Genomic DNA, 26346 nt, shown 5'->3' with positions numbered 1-26346 from the left:
ATAGCTATGTTTAGGGGCACAGGTGTTTATAATCCCCTTGTGGATTGTAGAAGGGGTTAATAAAGGCACATTTCAGGAGCTTAAAATGATGCTAAGCTAAAGCCCGGCAACTGAAAATAGACCGGATGGTGTGTCGAAAGGAGCAAAACAAACGTAAATGTAAATTTGTGGCGTCAAAGGTGACACGATAGAGAGTCCAGCACCTTCAGGACTTCTATGAGAAGCTGCAGCCAGACGAACAAGAAGTAAAGTAGCTCCAAAATAAAGCAATTGATGAGATTTTGGGTCGGCATCGATCTGTGAGATGGATAGAGATAAGAAAATAGGGGCTAGGTTTAAGAAATAAATAAATAAAAATAAAAATGGCTAGACTTGATGTTTAAGTGCCCCAGCTCCTGAGCTTCTCCGTGTGAAAGCTGTGGGTCTGTGTACTCAGACAAAATCAATTCCAGTTTGCCTCCACTTCGCGCTGTGGTGTGGATAATGGAGGCTCGGTGGCAAATATGCAGCACGACGGACCCCGGACCGTGAGGACGCGATGACGTTGAGCGACAGAGTGACTTCGCTGCATCTTTGTAAGAGTTGTTGAAGTGAAAAACATCTCTTTTTGTCTCTGCAGCGTTTAAATTAAAGTACCTTTTCTTAAAAATCAGTCCCGTTAGCCGGAGATCACTCGCCAAACGTCAGCTCCAGCAGCTTCGATCTGGCGCTGCTCGCGCTGCAGCTGCTGGGTTATGACATAATCACATTCCTGCTCCTTTTAATTAGAGCTTTAGATTAAATGCACGCACAGTGTGATGCAGAGTTCAACCGTTTTACAAGACGCAGCGTCGCAGTCGGCGCATCGGACCATTGTCAGGGAGCGGGAACCGGGCGTGATTAATAACCAGAACACCTTCGTAGCGTTAGCAACAGGTGAGGCTAATTTGTTGGTGTCACGTTAACAATACGCGGCTAAGAGATTACTGCAGTGATGTTTTCAGACTTATACGTGTGCCGATCAGCCATAACATTATGACCTATAGCGTGCGGCATAAAGAAGTTCAGCAACAAATCCTTTAAGTCCTGCAAGTTGAAAAGGTTGAGGCCTCCGTGGATCAGACTTCTCTGTCCAGATTGGATTGAGATCTGGGGAATCTGGAGGCCGGGGTCAACACCTTGAACTCGGCATTGTTGTTGTTGTTGTTCCGCCCGGGGCATTCCCGAAACCGGAGAGCGTTATCCCGCTGGAAGAGGGCATCTAAGGTTGGCAGCTGTGTTCTTCCAACAAAATCTGACCACTGCAGACCAGGAACGTCCCACACTTCACCCGTCAGTGGTTATAATGTTATGGCTGACCGGCATTTGGCAGAACTCTCGTATCTACATCATTGATTTTCAGACAAACGAATCCAAACCGTACACGTTGGTTCAAAGCGACTCGAAGCAGCGGCCGAGTGGAGTTCACCGCTTCGTCTTCTTCCAGACTTTTAAATATATTTCCCGTGTGAGTGACCTCTTTTTATTTCCTCTCTCTCTCTCTCTTTGCACACCTACTCATTCATCCACACACATTTGTTCTATGCCAGCTTTCTTTTTTTTTTAAGCCTGATTTGTCTTTTTGTTTAGTTTTTTTTTTTCCGGTCATGATCCCGTTTTGTTTAATGTTGTTTATTTATTCATTTATCTGTTTCCAGGTATGTTACTTCATAAGCCTCTTAGCGCGGCTTGTTTTTCCAGCACATATTGGCATTTGTTTCCAGATTGTGTTGTGCCTCTGTCTTTTTTTATTTATTTATTTATTTATTTTCCCCCTGCTATGCTTCAGCAATCCACAAATACAATAACCAAGTCGAGAGAATTGCACGTCTCTCTTCACTCCCTCCCTCCCCACTCACCCACGCACTCACCCACCACCACCACCATCCTCGGAGGCAGAGCTGCGAGCGCCTCTGTGTTTAGTTTTGTTTGCCTATATAAAGCCTCATCAATAATGCAGAGGCCCCTGACTCCTCTTCCATACCGTGAAAGCTCTGCACGGGCTTTCTTTTAAAAACCCTCCCGACGAGCAGCAGAAAATGTAGCTGGATTAAAAAAAAAAGAGGGGGGCTTCAGCTAATCAGGGGAGTAGCGTGAGGATGAGGACGTGAAAAACATCAAAAGATAGCGTGTGCTATAACGGATGCACTCATAGAACTGGAGTTAAAGACTGGCGGGGAGTTTGCCTTTTTATTAGGAACGCCTGCGAGTGTCGGCCACCTGAAACTCACCTGCATTTAGAGGATGTTCCTCAAGAGTAACCTCCTGTTTTTACACCAGTTCTATGAGTATAAGGCGCAATATAGAAACAGAACAACATCCTCTAACTGCAGACCTTAGCCGTGTGAGTTTTAGGCGGATATCACGCACAAATGTGTCATTTAGAAGCGAAGACGAGGATGAAACGTCTTCAGCTTTGATTTTAGTTAAACCCTGATCTGGACTCCTCTTAACCTTTAATACGAGTGTGTAAGAAGAAACCGAAAAAAGCAATTATACCGACGTAAACTCTGCTGCTCTGTTCAGAAACTATATCAGTTTAGTTATTTTCTGCAGGATCGTGTGCACGTCAACTGGGGAAACTGATGCGCTTTACATTTCCCCTTCGGTTCGCGATTAACAGACGAAGTAAAGAACTCGACGGTCTCCGAGGCTGAACAGACAAAAACTCTAACTGCACCAGCAGCAACTTCAACGAAAGAGGACACCGCGCCGCTTGATTGACGCGTGACCTCTGGAAAACGGAAGTCTTTCTCCGCCTGGCGAGGACTTACATGTGTGGGGACGAGGGCAGCGGGGTAGGCCAGCTTGTGGTGCCTCCACATCCAGAAGGAGAAGAGGACGACGGCGGCCAGGCCTATGATGGGAACCAGGGAGTAGAGCAGAGTGCTGAAGAGCTGCGGCTTCTGGGGAAACGGGTTGGAGGTGGCTGTGGAGCGGGAAACCAAAAGTAGGAGTTAGTCTAGAAAACAAGAGGACGGGGGTTCAGTGGTGACTGTCTTGACATCATCTCAGAGTGCAGCGCTAACCCTGCTTACAGCTTACCGCCACTGTGCTTAGAGATCATATCAATGCACGCACACATGCGCGCAGCAGGATTAGCGAATCCATCTCGTGACACACAACGTAATCTGCCTGCCAAAAATAACAAGAGCCCTGAACTGTGGCCGACCCCGGCAGGAGCGGCCAGGGTCGGCACCATCGGGGTTGCACCAGCTGCAATTGTGGTGGGACCTCTTGGGGGGGTGTTTGTCGCAGAGAGCGGGGGGACGGTTTTCCTCTGCAGGGTGTCTTGCAGGTTTCGTCAAATTCAGAGGAATGGGAAGAGACAGACGGGGCCTGTTGGACAATTTAACCGAGAAGGGACGACTGCTGCGTCCTGAGGTTTTTAAAGTAACACAGAAAAGCACCTATAAGAAATAAAAGAAACTACATTTCGTCCAGACATGTCTTTCGCTGCTTTTATTACCCTTCCTCGAATCCTTAAATATTTTTAAGAGCACATGAACACCTGGAAGCACATGGCAGCCGTCCAGAGCGTCTTACATCACACGCTTTTGCACGAGACTGCACCTTTAAAGTAAAAAACTCTGCGTGCATCCTTTTTATTTTATATTCTGAATGACTTTCAGCTAGACGCATCCCCAGGAAGTTTGTAAGAGCCGAGTGTTTGTGATTTTCAGTGTGCGTGCCGGACTGTACATACTGTAGGCGGTCGAATGGCGCAGGTCGGGCTGCGACGGCGCTTCAGGGGCGTACAGGAACCTCTCGTTGCACATGTTCCCCTCGCAGCAGCAGAAGAAGACGTCGGGGCTCTCCTTCCTCTCCACGCACTCGTTACTGAAAAGGACACGGAGGAGGTGGGAGTTACAAACGCTGCACGCCGTGGAGCGGAGCGCGAGTGTCGCCATCACCTGCGAGAAGCACTGCAGGAGGAGACATTATGCAGAAAAAGACACCTTCCTCTTCGCTCCCTTGCTTTGCCGCAGAAAACATTTATAAAATATCTCCCACGCACGCAAACAAACACCAGCGATCGCACACGCTCCTCACACAGTCATCAGATAAAAGCCAAAGGAAGTGGCAGCCGCCCTCGACTTGCTCTGGACTCTCCGGGGAGGCGAGGGAAGGGAAGGCGCCGTCTGAGCGGAGGAACCCGAACAACTTTATCGCTCAGGAATCAGAGCAAAAATAAAAAATATATATATAAAAAACAGAAACCGGCTCAAACCGGCATCCGATATAATAACACGCTCTATTAATATCCGTTTACTGTCCTGGGTTTAGGCTGAATCCACTCTTTCTACGCTGCAGTTTAAATTTCCCCGGGTGTAGAGGTAATTAAAACGTAGCCTCGTGCTCACAGAGGGACGAAGAAGAACTACGCTCCAGGTGGTGTTTAAAACCTATTTATAGCCGTTAGCCCCCCAACCCCCCCCCGTCCCGTCCCGCCCACCTGTCGTAGCAGTTGATGTCGTCCAGCCAGCAGCCTTGCTTGACGATCTCCACGCTCCCCGAGACGTTCTTCCACGTGGCGAAGCAGTGCCGCCGCTTGTCCTTCTCGCCGTAGCAGGGCTCGATGCCGCTGCGGTTCGTCCGCTCCTTCTCCCAGCTGGAGTTGTAGTAGGCGCACTCCTGCGTCTCCGAGCGTCCCAAGATGGCACCTGGAAAAAAGACGAAGGAAGACAGAGTTAGTTCATTCATCTTGATTCGGGAAAATGAAATCACACCGTCATAGATAAGGACGTCCCATAAACTACAACCACGTCCCCGTAGAGTCAAAACATCTTCTGGAAGACGATGAAGGAGACAGAAATGTATAAATTATGCAATGTGGAGTAAGACAAGGACAGACTTTAGGACGCTACAGGAGACCAACTCTAGGAGAAGACAAGGAAGACAAGGACAGACTTTAGGAAGCTACAGGAGACCAACTCTAGGAGAAGACAAGGACAGACTTTAGGAAGCTACAGGAGACCAACTCTAGGAGAAGACAAGGACAGACTTTAGGACGCTACAGGAGACCAACTCTAGGAGAAGACAAGGAAGACAAGGACAGACTTTAGGAAGCTACAGGAGACCAACTCTAGGAGAAGACAAGGAAGACAAGGACAGACTTTAGGAAGCTACAGGAGACCAACTCTAGGAGAAGACAAGGAAGACAAGGACAGACTTTAGGAAGACACAGGAGACCAACTCTAGGAGAAGACAAGGAAGACAAGGACAGACTTTAGGAAGCTACAGGAGACCAACTCTAGGAGAAGACAAGGAAGACAAGGAAAGACTTTAGGAAGCTACAGGAGACCAACTCTAGGAGAAGACAAGGACAGACTTTAGGAAGCTACAGGAGACCAACTCTAGGAGAAGACAAGGACAGACTTTAGGAAGCTACAGGAGACTAACTCTAGGAGAAGACAAGGAAGACAAGGACAGACTTTAGGAAGCTACAGGAGACCAACTCTAGGAGAAGACAAGGAAGACAAGGACAGACTTTAGGAAGCTACAGGAGACCAACTCTAGGAGAAGACAAGGACAGACTTTAGGTAGCTACAGGAGACCAACTCTAGGAGAAGACAAGGAAGACAAGGACAGACTTTAGGAAGACACAGGAGACCAACTCTAGGAGAAGACAAGGAAGACAAGGACAGACTTTAGGAAGCTACAGGAGACCAACTCTAGGAGAAGACAAGGAAGACAAGGACAGACTTTAGGAAGCTACAGGAGACCAACTCTAGGAGAAGACAAGGACAGACTTTAGGAAGCTACAGGAGACCAACTCTAGGAGAAGACAAGGACAGACTTTAGGTAGCTACAGGAGACCAACTCTAGGAGAAGACAAGGAAGACAAGGACAGACTTTAGGAAGCTACAGGAGACCAACTCTGGGAGAAGACAAGGACAGACTTTAGGACGCTACAGGAGACCAACTCTAGGAGAAGACAAGGACAGACTTTAGGAAGCTACAGGAGACCAACTCTAGGAGAAGACAAGGACAGACTTTAGGAAGACACAGGAGACCAGCTCTAGGAGAAGACAAGGAAGACAAGGACAGACTTTAGGAAGCTACAGGAGACCAACTCTAGGAGAAGACAAGGACAGACTTTAGGAAGACACAGGAGACCAACTCTAGGAGGAGACAAGGACAGACTTTAGGAAGCTACAGGAGACCAACTCTAGGAGAAGACAAGGACAGACTTTAGGAAGACACAGGAGACCAGCTCTAGGAGAAGACAAGGAAGACAAGGACAGACTTTAGGAAGCTACAGGAGACCAACTCTAGGAGAAGACAAGGACAGACTTTAGGTAGCTACAGGAGACCAACTCTAGGAGAAGACAAGGAAGACAAGGACAGACTTTAGGAAGCTACAGGAGACCAACTCTGGGAGAAGACAAGGACAGACTTTAGGACGCTACAGGAGACCAACTCTAGGAGAAGACAAGGACAGACTTTAGGAAGCTACAGGAGACCAACTCTAGGAGAAGACAAGGACAGACTTTAGGAAGACACAGGAGACCAGCTCTAGGAGAAGACAAGGAAGACAAGGACAGACTTTAGGAAGCTACAGGAGACCAACTCTAGGAGAAGACAAGGACAGACTTTAGGACGCTACAGGAGACCAACTCTAGGAGAAGACAAGGACAGACTTTAGGAAGACACAGGAGACCAGCTCTAGGAGAAGACAAGGAAGACAAGGACAGACTTTAGGAAGCTACAGGAGACCAACTCTAGGAGAAGACAAGGACAGACTTTAGGAAGACACAGGAGACCAACTCTAGGAGGAGACAAGGACAGACTTTAGGAAGCTACAGGAGACCAACTCTAGGAGAAGACAAGGACAGACTTTAGGACGCTACAGGAGACCAACTCTAGGAGAAGACAAGGACAGACTTTAGGAAGCTAGAAGAGACCAACTCTAGAAGAAGACAAGGACAGACTTTAGGACGCTACAGGAGACCAACTCTAGGAGAAGACAAGGAAGACAAGGACAGACTTTAGGAAGCTACAGGAGACCAACTCTAGGAGAAGACAAGGACAGACTTTAGGAAGACACAGGAGACCAACTCTAGGAGGAGACAAGGACAGACTTTAGGAAGCTACAGGAGACCAACTCTAGGAGAAGACAAGGACAGACTTTAGGACGCTACAGGAGACCAACTCTAGGAGAAGACAAGGACAGACTTTAGGAAGCTAGAAGAGACCAACTCTAGAAGAAGACAAGGACAGACTTTAGGAAGACACAGGAGACCAGCTCTAGGAGAAGACAAGGAAGACAAGGACAGACTTTAGGAAGCTACAGGAGACCAACTCTAGGAGAAGACAAGGAAGACAAGGACAGACTTTAGGAAGCTACAGGAGACCAACTCTAGGAGAAGACAAGGACAGACTTTAGGAAGCTACAGGAGACCAACTCTAGGAGAAGACAAGGACAGACTTCAGGAAGCTACAGGAGACCAACTCTAGGAGAAGACAAGGACAGACTTTAGGAAGCTACAGGAGACCAACTCTAGGAGAAGACAAGGACAGACTTTAGGACGCTTCAGGAGACCAACTCTAGGAGAAGACAAGGACAGACTTTAGGAAGACACAGGAGACCAACTCTAGGAGAAGACAAGGACAGACTTTAGGACGCTTCAGGAGACCAACTCTAGGAGAAGACAAGGACAGACTTTAGGAAGACACAGGAGACCAACTCTAGGAGAAGACAAGGACAGACTTTAGGACGCTTCAGGAGACCAACTCTAGGAGAAGACAAGGACAGACTTTAGGAAGACACAGGAGACCAACTCTAGGAGAAGACAAGGACAGACTCTAGGAAGCTAGAGGAGACCAACTCTAGGAGAAGACAAGGACAGACTTTAGGACGCTTCAGGAGACCAACTCTAGGAGAAGACAAGGACAGACTTTAGGACGCTTCAGGAGACCAACTCTAGGAGAAGACAAGGACAGACTTTAGGAAGACACAGGAGACCAACTCTAGGAGAAGACAAGGACAGACTCTAGGAAGCTACAGGAGACCAACTATAGGAGAAGACAAGGACAGACTTTAGGACGCTTCAGGAGACCAACTCTAGGAGAAGACAAGGACAGACTTTAGGAAGACACAGGAGACCAACTCTAGGAGAAGACAAGGACAGACTTTAGGAAGCTACAGGAGACCAACTCTAGGAGAAGACAAGGACAGACTTCAGGAAGCTACAGGAGACCAACTCTAGGAGAAGACAAGGACAGACTTTAGGAAGACACAGGAGACCAACTCTAGGAGAAGACAAGGACAGACTTCAGGAAGCTACAGGAGACCAACTCTAGGAGAAGACAAGGACAGACTCTAGGAAGCTACAGGAGACCAACTCTAGGAGAAGACAAGGACAGACTTCAGGAAGCTACAGGAGACCAACTCTAGGAGAAGACAAGGACAGACTTTAGGAAGACACAGGAGACCAACTCTAGGAGAAGACAAGGACAGACTTTAGGAAGCTACAGGAGACCAACTCTAGGAGAAGACAAGGACAGACTTTAGGAAGCTACAGGAGACCAACTCTAGGAGAAGACAAGGACAGACTCTAGGAAGCTACAGGAGACCAACTCTAGGAGAAGACAAGGACAGACTTTAGGAAGCTACAGGAGACCAACTCTAGGAGAAGACAAGGACAGACTTTAGGAAGACACAGGAGACCAACTCTAGGAGAAGACAAGGACAGACTTTAGGAAGCTACAGGAGACCAACTCTAGGAGAAGACAAGGACAGACTCTAGGAAGCTACAGGAGACCAACTCTAGGAGAAGACAAGGAAGACAAGGACAGACTTTAGGAAGCTACAGGAGACCAACTCTAGGAGAAGACAAGGACAGACTTTAGGAAGCTACAGGAGACCAACTCTAGGAGAAGACAAGGAAGACAAGGACAGACTTTAGGACGCTACAGGAGACCAACTCTGGGACGTTTAAGATCGGATCGGGACGTGGAACTGACACGGTGTTCACAAACACACTCAAAAGAAAAGAGGAGCCCGTCCAATCAAATCGTCTCTCTGCCAAAATAAAGGAGACTCTGATTTCCTGCAGGTTTGTTAAACGCAAACCGATATCTGGGGGGACATGACTCCATGACAGCTCGTCAGTTTAGTGCTGCCTCCTCGTCCTCTCATCACCTGTCAGAGAGTCGGTCCAGCTTAGACTGCTGTCAAGACCCGGGACGGGGTTTGCTTCCTGCCACGGGACAACCAGGATTGCTTCCCACATATCGTTATCGCAGAGTGGACAACTTCCCCTCAGAAAAGTCGAGGATTAAACGCAGATGCAAACATTTAATTCACTGCAAACGCAACACGCCAACCTTGACCTCGTTGCCTTTTATTTATTGTTGCCGCAGAAAGTTGACGGCAACCCCCCCCCCCCGCCCCGGGGCCCCAGAAGCGACGTTAACAGCTGCAGATGGAAGTGAGAGGAGACGAGGAGGAGGAGGTCACTCTGCCTCGTAGCGGCGCTGACGGCATTTTTCTCTCATCAAGTCCATTTCCCATGAAGCCCCCCGAACTATTTCACAGGCAACAGGTGTCGACCGTTGCCTGCGTGTGATTGAGAGCAAATGGCCGACGCAAAAAAATAAAAAAAGAGAGAGAGAGCAGAGAGGAGGAGGTGGAGGAGGAGGAGGAGGAGGAGGAGGGAGGAGGAGAAGAATGCAGAAATAATCGGTTGTGCGGTTTATTTAGACAAGAAAGTAAAGATAAAATTTGCCCAAACGTGCACATGAGCATGAATAACGCCACGGGGGGAGATTACTTCATCTGACTTCCTGCTTCATGCCGCTTTAATTTCACTCCCGCCTACACGTTCTTTGCCCTTTAACTCAAACTAAATCTCTTTCTGTTTGCGCAACTGTCCACTATCCGTGTATTAAAATAAAAAACGGACTAAATTAAACTTTTGTTAAGGTGCTCGAGCTCAGACGTCTGCAGCGAGGACGACGACGTGTGAAGAGGAGTCACGTACGTCTGCGTGACAAATAAAAAGAATTTATACCGTGCTGAACTTTGTTTAGTTTTCCCATCATGCCTTTGGGCTGCTGTTTCGCCTCCGACCACATCTGGAGGCCGAGGAAATGAGGATCAGCGATGAGTGATTGTTGGGTAGAGACGGCAGATCACCTCAAGGCAACAAGAGGAAATGTCCTCAAACAACGTCCTCAGACAACGACGTCCTTCTAAACATGAACCCTGATTGTGTTCGTTTACTCCCGTCAGACCTTCAACGCGTTCCTTCAAGAGCTCATTGTCCGGCGCCCGCTTTCTATTATCGCTATTCTTTCCTGAATGGGCCTGAACGCATCGTTCCCCCTCGACGGCCCTCATGGGAGCTGAAGGCGACAGTGATGGTGGAGGTGAAATCAGCACAAGCCACACTTTAAAAACGCTGAATAAATCTACTTTATTTTATTTATTGGTGTCTTTTAACATGTAACATGTCCTTATTATTATTATTATGTCTGAAGGAAAGTCCATGAGGGACAGTTCTGGTCTGAAGAGTTTGTGGACGACACAGAAAATACGTGAAGGTTTTCAGTCATCCAGGTCATGGCGTGTCCAAAAACAATAAAGAAAGGAGGACGTTAGAGGACGTTACAGGACTGTACACAATGTCTTTTATGGGAATTTAAAAGACCGTAGAAGACGCTAAAGGACTGTACAGGACGTTAAAGGACTTTAGAATATGTAAAATACATTAGAGGACGGCAAAGGACTTTACAAGGATGTTAGATGACATTAGAGGATTTTAAAAGACGTTTAAAAGACGTCAGAGGACGGGAAAGGGTCTTTACGGGATGTTAGAAGACATTAAACGATCTAAAAAGACTTTATAGGACATTAAAGCACGTAAGAGGACTTTAGAGGACGTTAAAAGGCCATTAAAGGACGTTACAGGACGTTACAGGACGCTAAAGGACTTTACAGGACGTTAAAGGACTTTGCAGGACGTTACAGGATGTTAAAGGACACTACAGGACGCAAGAGGACTTTAGAATATTTAAAAGCCATCAGAGGACGGCAAAGGACTTTACAAGGATGTTAGACGACGTTAGAGGACATTAAAAGACGTTAGAGAATGGGAAAACTTTACAAGATGTTAGAAGACGTTTAAGGATCTAAAAAGACTTTATAGGACATTAAAGCACTTTAGAGGATGTTAGAGGACATTAAAAGGCCATTAAAGGACGTTAAAGGACTTAAGAAGACACTAAAAGACGTTACAGGAATTTATAGGATGTCAAAAGACATTAAAGGACTTTACGTGACATTAGAAGACTTAAGAGGATTTTGAAAGGCTGTTAAACGTTAAATGACTTTACAGGAGGTTACAGAATGTTACAGGACATTAAAGGACATTAAAGGACGTTACAGGACATTAGAATATGTAAAAGACATTAGAGGACGGCAATGGACTTTACACGGATGTTAGATGAGGTTACAGGATCTTAAAAGACGTTTAAAAGACGTCAGAGGACGGGAAAAGGACTTTACGGGATGTTAGAAGACGTTTAAGGATCTAAAAAGACGTCAAAGGACTTTATAGGAACATTAAAGAACTTTAGAGCACCTTAGAGGACTGCAGTAGACACTAAAAGACGTTAGAGGACAGTAAAGGACTGTACAGGAGGTTACAGAATGTTACAGGACGTTACAGGACTTTAGAATATGTAAAAGACATTAGAGGACGGCAATGGACTTTACAAGGATGTTAGATGAGGTTAGAGGACCTTAAAAGACGTTTAAAAGACGTCAGAGGACAGTAAAGGACTTCACATTACATTAAAAGGACTTTAGAGATGTTAAATGCCATTAAAGGATGTTAGATGATGTTAAAAGATGTTTAAAAGACTTTAGGGGACCTTAAAAGACGGATGTTAAAAGACAGAGGAGGTTAAAGGACATTAAAATGACGTTAAAAGATGTTAAAGACAGGTGACATCTGCAGACGTTCCTATTTAAAGCCCAACTTTCTTTGGTGTCTTTGGATAAACAGAAAATCCTCGACTAAACTAATTGTCCCTAGAAAGAGTCACGCCTCTTTTGTGCCTCTGAGTCAGAGCTGAGAGCGCACACGCCCACAAAAGACAAACATTAACCTTATATAAATTGACAGGAATGGATGCATTTCTAAATGTGGCGGCTCCTAAATTTAAAAAAAAGCACGTCGTCGCCTTTTGTTCTGCAGCAGCTCCGTTGGAGAACGCCTCCATTCAGGCATCGGCGAAAGAGCCGTGAGCCATGTGAACTGCAAACACAGCACTCCACTGTAAACACAAGCCGTCAAGAGCCCGAATCAATCACTGCCCTGAAACCAGGTGACGGGCCGGCTGCCTCCTCTATAAGCGCCGTGTGCCGAAGGCGGGCAAGGCTCCTGCCCGGCCAGTATGGCGGACGTGAAGGGTACAAAAGCAGAGAAATCAATCTCCGGGGTGAGTTCACTAAAGCAGATAATGTCACCGAGTGCAGAGCTCACATTGTGCAAGGACGTACAATAGGGCTTCCACCCACGTGCATATACATCCGAGGCAATAAAAGAGAGAAGCCTCTTTTGTCTCGGAAAAAATATTTCTCGAGTGGAAAATGTCAAACCTGAGCGGCGCAAGGCTCGCTCTGTTTACGGCGATAGAAGTTTGTCGAGATGCAAGGTCGTTCCCCTCGAGAGACGAAGACTTTTAATTCGTTAAATGAAAAATGTCACCGTTGTCCGAACAGACGACGGAAAGCAAGTCAAGGTAGAAGTTAAAGAAAAACATCTACTTCTGCTTTGTGTCGAGTCCACGCAAGACTCAGCTGATCGGTCAAATCAACGTCCACGTCTTTAAATCTCTCTCCTCCGCTCGTGCAAGAGATTTATCAAGGTTAACCACGACCTACTTTAAGCTGCGGACATTTCACCAACGCCTCCTCCACCCCGTCTGCAAAATGTCTAAACACCCGACCCACTTCTCAATTCGCAAAGGGGCTCTTCTTGAAAAACTGCTTCTCACCCCTCGCTATATCGCGGCGTGACATTTTTAAATATTTTACATCTTGGGCCACTCAGCTGCTGCTCCCATCCTCAGCAATTAAGCTCCAAAAAAATACTCTCAACCTTCCTGCAGAATCTAAACGTCCAGACGACACTTATGGCTGTATCGCCGTCCCACCGAGCTACAACAGCTCCCGTGTGTTGTTGGCACATGCCTCTTTTATTTTTTATTAGCGAAGGCGAGATGGTTCTGGTCTGATCCGATCCGCGGGCCGGTGCCAGAGAGGTGGGACCGTGCTGGGTGGGAAATGACCACCAACCAACCAACCAACAACCACCTGCCAAATGTCGGAGAAAATGTTCCAACTGAGCCGCGCTCTGGCCGGTAGCCAGACGACCACGCCGACGACGACGACACCCGGAGGTGTTCTAATGTCTACTCCCAAACTAAAGCCTGGATGAAAGCGTTGATTAATTTAGGAGACGACGGAAATCGTTCGATGAAGAAGAGAAACAACGGAAAAGATTCAGTTTTGAATCGTAATCGTGTTTCTGCTCTCAGGTGGTTTCTGAGTCTTGAAAGTTAAGGAAACGCCAATGAAAGTGTTTATTATCAGCTAATTATTATCAGCCAACGCCAAATGTAAGAAGAGAAACATCTGCCTCAACATTTCAGCCTCTTGTTCATCTAAACTTAAAAAAGAAGCGACGCCTCCACGTGTCTGATTTCAGCCGTTTCCGTCGTACAGAAGTTTGTCATCGGGCCCTGACTGCGCTGAAACGTTTCCGATTCACGAACCGTCCTTCGAGCGCGTTTTTATCCCTCGACAACTGTTGAGGAGGAGTACAGGACAGGAGGAACTAATATCCAATTTCCTCTCTCTCTCTCTCTCTCTGTCTCTGCGCGCGGCCGGTCGCAGGGGCCAGGCTTGTGCTGCAACTCTCTGCTCTTTGCAGCGTTTATAATGAAGTGGCATTTTGGCGGGCCTGGAACTGAAGTAGGTAAACAACTCATTCATCAAGGCTTGTTTTTGTGTGTGTGTGTGTGTGTGTGTGTGTGTGTGTGTGTGTGTGTGTGTGTGCCAGGACCGGGGATTGTTCGTCATGATGGAATTTGTTCTAAGGATCAACTTATCATCTGTGTCCGGGGCACGGATGAAATAGATTGGAGGTGATGGCATGGCTGCTCGTGTGGAAAAACAAACTGGTTTTTTGTTTTTTTGTTTTTTTGAATAAAGAAGTTAAAGGGGCCGAGGCCACAGGTCAGAGTAACGCCGTCTGCAGAGCTGGCCTCTTGGCTGATGATACCCGACACTCCTCCTCCACGCTACTGACTCAACACTCGACTAAATACAGCTTTTGCATGAATAACGGCGCATACAGTACATTTAGTAGAGAGCTTCTAATCATAGGAGCCAACGACAGGCTGGAGACCTGAGCTGGAACGAGTCAGGCTTAAATTCCCGGCCTCTTTCTTTTAATTGTTGCCGGTCGGTAAAGTAGAAGTTTTGCAGCCTCAGCCTCAAACGTCTTGACGAACGAAGATTTGCGCGAACTTAAATCGCCCCAAAGTGTCGGCTAATCGTAAAAAAGAACACGTGGAGGTTTTTTGTTATTGAAGCCGACGTTATGCAATTACGTTAATGTCAGTCCAGCAGCTGAATGGACAGCGAGGCAGCGGCGCACAGAGGAGACAGTATTTTACAGTAACTCCAGCGAGGCTCGCTGCAGCGCTGCGCTAATGCTCCATCAGATGGGTGTCGTGACATGGCAGGGGTGGACGGGGTTGGCTCGGGTGAAGCCGGTCACAAAGGCCGCACTCTTTTCCATCATGGCAGGGGAGGAGGAGGAGGAGGGGGAGGAGGGGGCATTAAAAAAACCACAGCACTCAGCAACTGAATCCAATCCCTTTAATCCTCGCTGGTATGCTGCAGCCCATTGGTCGCCGCCTCAATTAGCGCCGACGGAGCCAGTTGCCGGACAGGTCGGGGAGGGAGCACCTGGGTCGGTGTCCGCTCGCCGCCAAGACTGTACTGTTTGCACAAAAAAAAAAAAAAAAAAGGGGAAGGGGAAGGGGGGGCGCATACCAGCGTTGTCCCATGTGCGTAATGGGCTTCAGTCTGCTCCTGCATACCGTACATTCTTCACAGGACGAGCAATTTTAAAAAAAACGCCTCGTTATCTCCTCGCAGGGTTTCAGCAAGAAGGAACTACAGCACAAACCTGACCCCCCTCCTCAAAATAAATAAAAACTGATAAATAAAATACCTGGATTTATTATTTGAAGGGTGTGTTAAGTCTCATTTGGGCTTTAAAGCTAAAACAATATCAACCGAGCCATCATTTCTTCTTATATCCGAGTATTTATATGTACGCACTTTGCATACTTTATATATTTGTATATACTGTACCTTTACACATTCTACTTCACTATACTCTTTATTTTTACCCTTTTTTGCAAGAAGTAATTCCTCCTGTCTCTGTTTAACGATGCTACTGGACGCCAAATTTCCCACGGGACAAATAAAGTCTCTATCTATGTGTATATATATATATATATATGTATTAAAGGAGGGATGGAGGCACTGAGAGAAGAGGAGGTCTTGTTTGTGACTCTGGGTCATAATCCACCGCCGTAAAGCCATTTAAAAGCCGCAATAAACGTATAATCCAGCAATCAGAACGCGATATCACTCTCTGCTGCAGCTCGACGTCTCGGGGAAAGTGTCAAGACGCTGCGACGCTCCTCCCTGGCTCCGAGTCAACTCACGTGGCGATGACCAACGCACCACCGTTCAATTAAAGTTTGCACTCGGCACCCGGGCTTCTTCGCGTTTGTACGAGGCGAACCAATAAACGTCGGGAGTCAATAAATCCCCCTCTCTCTTTCATCCGACGACCTCGCTGACTCCTGCCTCATCTTTATATTTAGTGTAAACTAATGACACACACACACACACCGGTCACGAGGCGCCCGGCAGCCAAAATAAAACACCAAACACTTTTATTTATTTTTAATTGAGATTATATTACAGGTGCAGCGAAAGCCAAGAGGAAAAACACACGCTTCCTACTACTGCTCAGTCATCTCCTCGCTTTCCTCGCACGCCGCCGCCGCCGCCGCGAGAGCTGTAAAGCCTTGTAGTCAAGGTGAACACTTTTTTTTTATTTTGCCGGTAAATAGCTCACATTCCTGACGCTCGTTTAGGTCTGTGTGACATTTAGAGGCTTAAGCGACAATAATGTCAAGAACCCGAGCGCACCCATTAGCCTTTAGTGGTTTTGTAGTGATAAGAGGGTTGGGGCGACCTTCATGACAGTGAGGAATCTTGGCAAGAGACGGGCGAAGATGAGGAGGAGGATGAGGAGGAAGGTGGACCCTTGATAGAGAGAGAGAGGCCTGAAACAAGAGCAAGATGAATGTACAGCTCACAGTTTTTAATCAAGGATCAAAGCAGGGCCTCCCTCCCTCCCTCCCTCCCTCCCTCCGTCTGCCAGCATGTCTAGACTCAAACTCTCCCAAGCACATAAAGCAACATCTGCAGGATGCATTAATTACAGAAACGGACTTATCTCCGGGCTCTGGGTCACGTCATGCGTGGACGCTCCTGAGGGCCGTCGCCGGATCGAAGACTCGTCGTCAGAACGCGAGGGGTTCAGGGTTTGTTGTTCCCCTCTAAACATCCAGTTTCTACTTTTTGACTCGAGCCGAAGCCGCTAATAAAACACAGGAAGAGGTCGTGACGCTTCAGGGACGTGGTTCTGGTTTTCTAAACAGACTGAAGCTCAGCGATACCGATCGTTTTAAAAACACAAGATACTGATCCCTAATCTGAAAGCTCCACGGAGGCAAAAAGGTGTGGCTCTTTTACTCCCTCTCTCTTTCTTTCTCTCTCATTTGTTTTAATTTGAATCTGTAATAGTTACAAGGGCAATTCATCGACTTCCCATTAGGGAGGTAAGCTCGGCCCCGCATTTACATTTTAGGCTTTCAGCCGATGCTCTTTTTTAGCCGGCTGACTTTCAATCAGCTGAGCAGGTACGGGTTTATTTATTTATTTATTTATTTTAATCAAGGACAGGATGTAGCGGGATGTCGAACACGTGACCTTTCGCCGTTGTCTCGTCTCCGCTGATTGCACAACAAAAAAAAACAACAACCAATGAGATGTAATCATTTAAAGGCAGGAACATCTGCAAACACCTCTGCTTCCTTCTTGCAGGTAGCTGAACCCGGTCTGACAGCACCTGGAGCAGGTTGAAACAAATCTCTGCTGCAGACGCACAAATAAAATCCCCCTCAACAGCAATTATGGTTTTTAATTGTAGTGAAAGTTTAGATTGTCATTTACGGCCTCAGGTTCTTTTTTTTTTTTTGATCGATCTGTGTTCAGTCAATGACCCTGCAGAGTTGGCCCAACAAGTTAAGTAAATCAAAGCTCAGTCTCATGCGAGTTAATGAATTGACAGTCAGGATTTAAACTTTAATCAGGGACTGGACACAGATCCACCGTCCACGTCGTCCCTGCAGAGCACGCCACACCTGGCCACGGGCTAAATTTAACTCCGGCCGATCGCGGGTTGTAATATTCGTCGTCTTCTATCTCCGTGTGAACATGAACGAGGTAAAAGAATGATACACGGCCCCTGGAAGGAAGGTTCTGGCTAGCGGGGCCCCGATGGGACTCCCCCGCCCCGGCTACTACATCTGGCCTTAACAAATACACCTGTGCTTTTCGGGAGCCTCATGCATAATGCAAGGTATTAGAAATAGAATCGGACGGGTGTTGGCTTGAGGAAAAATGGGACAGAGCTGGTTGGCGCACCGACGACCACTCTGGGATCACCCCCCCAAAAAAGAAAGATACAGCAGAGTGACGGAAGTAGTGGAGAGATTTATGTCCTGTAGTGTTGTTTTTGGCGGCCTGTTTTAATTTTAGTTTTAGTCTAGTCTTTGTGTCAAGCTGTCATTTTAGTTTTTATTAGTTTTAGTCATGTTCATACTCTTTTTAGTCTAGTCAAGTTTCAGTCAACTAAAAGTCTGAGCATTTTAGTCTCATTTTAGTCAGAATTATCCATGACTATTTTAGTCTAGTCTTAGTCGACGAAAACTGACGACGTTTAGTCTAGTCTTAGTCGACGAAAACTGACGACATTTAGTCTAGTCTTAGTCAACGAAAACTGACGACATTTAGTCTAGTCTTAGTCGACGAAAACTGATGACATTTAGTCTAGTCTTAGTCGACGAAAACTGACGACATTTAGTCTAGTCTTAGTCGACGAAAACTGACGACATTTAGTCTAGTCTTAGTCGACGAAAACTGATGACATTTAGTCTAGTCTTAGTCGACGAAAACTGATGACATTTAGTCTAGTCTTAGTTTTAGTCAACGAAAACTGATGACATTTAGTCTAGTTTTAGTCGACGAAAACTGATGACATTTAGTCTAGTCTTAGTCGACGAAAACTGATGACATTTAGTCTAGTCTTAGTTTTAGTCAACGAAAACTGACGACATTTAGTCTAGTCTTAGTCAACGAAAACTGACGACATTTAGTCTAGTCTTAGTCAACGAAAACTGACGACATTTAGTCTAGTCTTAGTCGACGAAAACTGATGACATTTAGTCTAGTCTTAGTCGACGAAAACTGATGACATTTAGTCTAGTCTTAGTTTTAGTCAACGAAAACTGATGACATTTAGTCTAGTTTTAGTCGACGAAAACTGATGACATTTAGTCTAGTCTTAGTCGACGAAAACTGATGACATTTAGTCTAGTCTTAGTTTTAGTCAACGAAAACTGATGACATTTAGTCTAGTTTTAGTCGACGAAAACTGACGACATTTAGTCTAGTCTTAGTCGACGAAAACTGACGACATTTAGTCTAGTCTTAGTCAGAATTATCCATGACTATTTTAGTCTAGTTTTAGTCAACGAAAACTGATGACATTTAGTCTAGTCTTAGTCGACGAAAACTGATGACATTTAGTCTAGTCTTAGTCGACGAAAACTGATGACATTTAGTCTAGTTTTAGTCAACGAAAACTGACGACATTTAGTCTAGTCTTAGTCGACGAAAACTGATGACATTTAGTCTAGTTTTAGTCAACGAAAACTGATGACATTTAGTCTAGTCTTAGTCGACGAAAACTGATGACATTTAGTCTAGTCTTAGTCAACGAAAACTGATGACATTTAGTCTAGTTTTAGTCAACGAAAACTGATGACATTTAGTCTAGTCTTAGTCAACGAAAATTGTATTTTAGTCTCTTTTTAGTAATGCAATTCTATTTAACCCAGTCAATATAGTATAAGTACCTTGTATAGACAAAACCAAAATTTTCTTTTAGCCAAACCTATTTCAAACAAGGTTCTTATTATATTATTGTTACCTTATAGACTCAAGAATACATCCATTCCAGACACGGAAGACGCTGATTTGAATTTACAACATATTTATTTTACTATTTATTTACTATTTGCCGCACTTCTCCCTATCTTTCACCACAAGACATTCGGTTTTATTTTCCACTTCGGTGTATTTAAAGTTTTTCCAAATGTCTTCTCTTCTTCTTCTACCAAAGACCCCCGGCTGGCCCGCCATCGTTCCCTTTCTCTGTCACGCTACTCAGTACTGACGCAGAGTCGCAGACTCACTGGAGCAGCTGCATCTTCTAAATAACGCCGCGAGTGGAGCTTGAGGAAGTGACGTCGCCTGCGAGAGAAACGGGCTCTCTGGACACAGGAAACAGAAAAACTACAAAATAATAATAATAACGCGACTAAACAAGACAAAATGACGTTGTAACATTTCGTCTCGTTTCGTTTTGGTCAACGAAAATGGAGAGACATTTTAGCATAGTTTTTATTTTGTAAACCACATTTAGTCTCGTTTTTATTCGTCAACAATATTTGCATTATACATTTAATTATAGTCATCGTCGCATGACCAGCATTTACGTTACGTCTCGTCTCGTTTTAGTCACGTGATAAAGGTTCGTTGACGACAATATTTAGTCATAGTTTTCGTTGACGAAAGCAACACTAATGTCCTGAAATGAAAATAAAACAGCAAAATACAAATATTTAGCTATTTTAAAGACATCAACGCTAATCTTTACAGCTATTTAAAGTGTAAATAGCGAGCCGATATTATTTTATCGCAGGAAAATTGCACGAAAAGTTGCTTTATCCTCAACGGGAAAGGTCAGAGGTCGGTGACATAATTAAAACAATGAAATGAGACGGCGATAGACTGATCCTGCAGCGGAGCCAGAACTGAATCATCAGATCTGTTGTGCTGCTGAGGATTCAAATAAATAAATAAATAAATAAATAAAAGAAAAAGCAACAGCCCCCAGAGCAGCTTCATCCTCGCCATATTGATGTAACCTTACACTGGTTGAGCGAGAGGATCAATGTCTGTGTGAAACTGCTGCAGTGTACAGAACAGGAGGCCAAAGCCGGAGCACGAGACTCGACTTAGCCTCCTCTCAGCCTCGGCGGCGGCGGGTACAAGCAAGAAAGAAAGAAAGAAAGAAAGAAAGAAAGCAGCCATTTTCTACAAAAAAACTAAAAAACGTTAACCAGAAAGTGTGACGTCTACATTTAGGGGCTGGCTTCATGTCACCAGAGGAGCAGGATCAAGTTGAAGCCGTTTACACTCGATGAATCATTAGTAAAGAATGTGACGGTCACGGGGTCAAACCCTTATCAACCACATAAAAACACACAACACAGCACATAGCGGCGTTTTGCTGCCGTGACTGAATCGTTTGACACACCGAGCATCAGGGTGAAGAAAAACAAATCTCTCTCTCTGGATCTGGATCTGGATCTGGATGTGCTGCAACGTCCGACGCGGCACATGTAAATATTTACCCGCTACGCAGATGAAGCTCGCACGCAGATCCGAGGCAGAGGTCGCCCGGGGGGGCAAAACAGGGCGACCCCCGGGGGGTTCGACGCGATTATCAGAAAAACCCAAAACAAGAAGACCGTTTCCTGTCTTACTGCGACTTTTAACTGCAGCTCAAGAGTTATGTCTGGGTTTAAGGTTTGTTGATTTGGCACAGATTGATATTCATACATGTTCAGGCTCATGCTCTGATGTGAATGGAAGGAAAAGAAGGACAGAAAGACGTCTGTCCCCTGCAGGTAGTCTACTACGAAGCGTGTTTTAACCAAACTTACACCTAAAAGCATCAACACCGTTAATATACCGATACTTCCGCGGTGCCCAATATTACGACCAACAGTCGGTCGTCTGCAGAGTCGTTTCCACCACAAATGAAGAAGCTACTCGGATAAAACGTCACATTTTCATCATGTGTGTCCAGATTCTGACAGTAACTACAAAAACATCTGGTTCGGTGCTGAAACCCGCGAAGGAATCAATGACGGTGTCATGATGTTGAGAAAATCTAATCAATTCTCACCCAGCCCTTCCAACTGATCGGCTCTGAACAACAGCTTGTAGCTCTTCCTAGCCTCCCAGCTAATAGTAGCTCTTCCTATCCTCTCAGCTAACAGCAGCTCTTCCTACCCTCTCAGCTAACAGCAGCTCTTCCTAGCCTCTCAGCTAACAGTAGCTCTTCCTAGCCTCCCAGCTAACAGAAGCTCTTCCTACCCTCTCAGCTAATAGTAGCTCTTCCTAGCCTCCCAGCTAAGAGTTGCTCTTCCTAGCCTCCCAGCTAATAGTAGCTCTTCCTAGCCTCCCAGCTAATAGTAGCTCTTCCTAGCCTCCCAGCTAATAGTAGCTCTTCCTAGCCTCCCAGCTAAGAGTTGCTCTTCCTAGCCTCCCAGCTAATAGTAGCTCTTCCTAGCCTCCCAGCTAACAGTAGCTCTTCCTAGCCTCCCAGCTAAGAGTTGCTCTTCCTAGCCTCCCAGCTAATAGTAGCTCTTCCTAGCCTCCCAGCTAATAGTAGCTCTTCCTAGCCTCCCAGCTAAGAGTTGCTCTTCCTAGCCTCCCAGCTAATAGTAGCTCTTCCTAGCCTCCCAGCTAACAGTAGCTCTTCCTAGCCTCCCAGCTAAGAGTTGCTCTTCCTAGCCTCCCAGCTAACAGTAGCTCTTCCTAGCCTCCCAGCTAATAGTAGCTCTTCCTAGCCTCTCAGCTAACAGTAGCTCTTCCTAGCCTCTCAGTTGATAGTTGCTCTTCCTAGCCTCCCAGCTAATAGTAGCTCTTCCTAGCCTCTCAGCTCATAGTAGCTCTTCCTAGCCTCTCAGCTAACAGCAGCTCTTCCTAGCCTCCCAGCTAACAGTAGCTCTTCCTAGCCTCCCAGCTAATAGTAGCTCTTCCTAGCCTCTCAGCTAACAGTAGCTCTTCCTAGCCTCTCAGTTGATAGTTGCTCTTCCTAGCCTCCCAGCTAATAGTAGCTCTTCCTAGCCTCTCAGCTCATAGTAGCTCTTCCTAGCCTCTCAGCTAACAGCAGCTCTTCCTAGCCTCCCAGCTAACAGTAGCTCTTCCTAGCCTCTCAGCTAACAGCAGCTCTTCCTAGCCTCACAGCTAACAGCAGCTCTTCCTAGCTTCCTAGCCTCTCAGCTAACAGCAGCTCTTCCTAGCCTCTCAGCTAACAGCAGCTCTTCCTAGCCTCACAGCTAACAGCAGCTCTTCCTAGCTTCCTAGCCTCTCAGCTAACAGCAGCTCTTCCTAGCTTCCTAGCTTCTCAGCTAACAGCAGCTCTTCCTAGCTTCTCAGCTAACAGCAGCTCTTCCTAGCTTCTCAGCTAACAGTAGCTCTTCCTAGCCTCTCAGCTAACAGCAGCTCTTCCTAGCCTCCCAGCTAACAGTAGCTCTTCCTAGCTTCCTAGCCTCCCAGCTAACAGCAGCTCTTCCCGTCCTCCCCTCCTCGCCACCTGCTGGTACGTACAGTTATTTCCTTTAGCACCAGCTGGTTGTTTGCTGTAGTTGCCACGCTGCGTTCAAGTGCAACTTTCTGGTCCACACACACACACTCTTAGCCTTCATTGCCCTTTGATGCCAGTTTTTATGTGTCCAGGCTTTAACAGCTGACAGAATCCAACAATATTTAACTTGAGTCTCTGGTTCCAGCGTGGTCGACTGCACATGATCGACACCAGACTTTTATTTGAACAACACAAAACTCAAGTTCTTGGCCACCACACAACAAAAACCACAGTTGGAAGTGTGTGTGAATAATACTCTCTCAGAGTGTGTGTGTGTGTGTGTGTGTGTTATCTGTTTGGCTTCATGCAGAAGGCCTCATCAAATAAAACCACTCTGGGCTCGGCGCCCTGCCCTTATCAGAGGGTTTCTTGGTGTCGTCTTGAGCCGTGCCAATTCAACTCAGGCCATTACTCCACCTCGAGTAGGAACCGTTCATTCCCACCACTTCAGACAGTAATGAGCGAGAGGAACAATCATCTGCTGCACTCTGCAACACACACACACACACACGGCACCTGGCTGCACACTCCGACCAAACCCCGACTATTACCACATTTGAGAAACCTTTTAATTTCTACTCAAAGACACCCCAGGGCTCGCTGCGAAAGTACAACTCCACCGCCACTTCTTGAGAGTTCATTTCACCTTTTTTTTTTTTGCCCTTGTTAAGCCTTAATTGGTACAGCTTTTACGCAGGTACACTGAATATTTCATAAGCCAAGGCGTTCGCTGCCATTTATTTCCACGAGAACGCAAAAACAAACGTGCAGTCAGTCGCCGGTTTGCCGGAGAACGACTGCATCCACGTGAGACCAAGCCTGCGTTGACCTTTCCTCTCCTTCATTATTCCCTCGCTGACCCTGTTGACATTCATTATACATCCACCCTCGGGAAACGAGAACATAAAATGGACGTTTGCCAACACGACTGCGCTGATATTTTCTCGTAATACTGTTTTTTTCTGGTGTTTATATAATTTTAAGGTGATTTTTAACTAAACAAGTCGCGATTCGTTTCCCAGGAGGGCCCGTTGAGGTCCCCGGGCCCCGTGCACACACACGGAGGCTGAGGAAGGATTGCAGAGTGGTGTTTTTACTCCCACCCCTTCCCACAGGGTTGCATCGCACTGCATTCTTCACACATAACAACAAGCTATGCATGGCGCTCTGCAGAGGTAACAATAAGCATTGCACTGGATCCTGCACAGCTGACAAATAAAGACCCCCCCTCCCTTCCCACCTTCCTCCCTCCCTCCCTCCCTCCCTCCACACCCACCTGAAGAGCAGGAGATGAGGAAAACGGCGAAGGCCAGTTTGGTGGCGTCTCCCATTTTCCATCCGAATCTGATCCTCTCACAAGAAAAAGGAATTAAACCAAAAAAAAAAAAAAAAGAAAAAGCACAATTAAAAAAAAATAATAACAAAAAAAAATATTTAATTATAAGTCCCGCTGCTCCAAACAGCACTGTCTCTGGAGAAAATGCATCCTTACAAACAAAAAAATGTCTTTAAAATCCAAAATATTCCAGGGGATGTGAGTAGTTACTAGTCCATAAAAAGAAGGAGGGAGGAAGAGGATGAAGAGGAGGAAGGAGGAGAAGAAGAAGAGGGGATGGTCGGTGGTATTTCCAGGTTTACAGGAGAGCAATGGAGGACGACTTGTTGGCTCCGGGGCCAGGTCTGTAGCATTGTTGTGAATGTTCACCTGAGCCTGTGTGGACGTTTAACCTCCTTTATTTTTATTTATTTTTATTTTTATTTTATTTTACCAACGGCGGCGCACAGAGCCGAGCCACAGCCGGGGCAGGGCTAACATCCATCGGACTGGAAATCAAGCGCACTCCGCTCTCCAATCAAACTTCTCCTCGGTGAGCTCCGTCGCATAGCTATTAAAAAAAAAAAAAAAAACGGCGGTTAAAATAGCACCTCCGCTCTTCTTTGGAAACTTTAAAACGTTTATTTTTTTTTTTATTATTATTTTCACGTTGGTATATTCCGGTTTAGCTTCCCCCGACAGTCCGGCGGCGGCGGCGGCGGCGGCTGCCCCGGCCACAAAAACACAAGCTCCGTCCGCTCCAGCAGGGAAGCAACCGATTACGAGGCTCCCCCCCTCCGGTGTTATAGTCCCCTCCAAAGTGGGCGAACAACCGTCCCCGGTCGAGGCGAGTTGATAGAACGCGTGGAAATGCTACCGTGAGATAGCAACAACCGCCGAAGCTGCCGTTAATCCGTGTGGCTAATGCGGCTATCGAGTTTAGGACGAGCTGCTTTTCCCAAGTCCGTCTCCTCCTCGCCTCCTCTGGTCGGGACAATTTCAAGATGGCGTCACTGGCCACCGTTAAGCATGCGCAACTGACACAAAATGCTTCCGGTAGAGATTTTCAAAGTAAAGCCTTACGTTGGAACGCGTTTAATTTTTTTTTTTTAAATTATTATTATTTTATTTTTTTTGTAAGAATATTCAAATAGTTTGGGTTTGTCCACATGTTTACATGCGTTTACATAATTATTTAATTTATTTTAATTTATTTTTTTCACAAAAATGTGAACGTGACTGTCTGAGAAATTAGCACAACTGATCTCAAACCTTAACATATATAAAAAAAAACAATAACCAAGCATAGTATGAGTCTGAGTGTTTAAATGTTTTTGTTTATTTATTTATTTATTTGTGTGTGGATAATTGTAAATTAGTATTTGCTCCGTTTTAACTAATATTCGTCCACTAATTTTAATTTCAAGCTCCTGACGTGATTAAATAAAATTATTTCATTGTTTTATTAAAATTAATTTTTAGTATATGGTTTTCTTACCCTAATTTTGAAGGCACCCTTGGTTAACTTCCGGTAACCAGCTGGCTCACTCTCTCCAGCCTGTTTGAAATGCTTTACGACCTAGGGATTGTTTTTGTTGGGGAAGGCTGCTTGTTTTTGACTCCGGCGTGCTCCGGTGTCATAAGAGAAGGGGCGGGAAGAGTCAGTCTGACATATTTTATAAAAATAAAACACAGCAAAGCATGAGTATTAACCAAACAAGCTGCTGCTCTGTGTGTATTTCTGTTCCTGACTGAGTAAATGTCGTCGCTTAATGTGTATATATATATAAATTATGCAGCATCCACAGCCAACTGACGTCTGAACCATAAAACCTATTTCTAATCAACAGTAGCCCCCATGACACGCAGCCCACCTCCTCATGTAGGTCAACACTTACATATAGCCCGCAGAATGTGCTACTATACCGTCACATATCAGATTTCAACATGGGTTGGGTGCTCTGTAATAAATGCTGAGAATGCCATGAAGTACAGATATAGGCTTGGCCCATTCCCAAATCTGTGTGACACTAATCTCTCTAATAGCCTGGAGCAGATCTCCAACCATAAGCGCTGCTAAACGATTAGGAGGTCAAAGGTCTCGGGGGATTTCTC

At 45.9% G+C, this 26346-nt stretch overlaps 1 protein-coding gene across 1 annotated transcript in view; it reads right to left on the bottom strand.

Moving 5' to 3' along the window:
• Positions 1-25263, bottom strand: part of LOC311509483 (activin receptor type-2A-like) — a 35055-nt gene extending 9792 nt beyond the window's left edge. The window contains exons 1-4 of the mRNA XM_084574725.1: positions 24193-25263; positions 4475-4682; positions 3725-3858; positions 2793-2947 (exon numbers count right to left, since the gene is read on the bottom strand). Of these exons, the coding sequence (XP_084430851.1) occupies positions 2793-2947; positions 3725-3858; positions 4475-4682; positions 24193-24247 (552 nt within the window). The 5' untranslated portion in view covers positions 24248-25263. The remainder of the gene's footprint in view (positions 1-2792; positions 2948-3724; positions 3859-4474; positions 4683-24192) is intronic.
• Between the last annotated feature and the right edge of the window lie 1083 nt (positions 25264-26346).

Source organism: Chelon labrosus, assembly GCF_963514085.1.
Source record: "Chelon labrosus genome assembly, chromosome: 24".
Taxonomy (NCBI): domain Eukaryota; kingdom Metazoa; phylum Chordata; class Actinopteri; order Mugiliformes; family Mugilidae; genus Chelon; species Chelon labrosus.
Note: the sequence above shows the minus strand (reverse complement) of the source record. Positions and strands in the feature narration are given on the sequence as shown.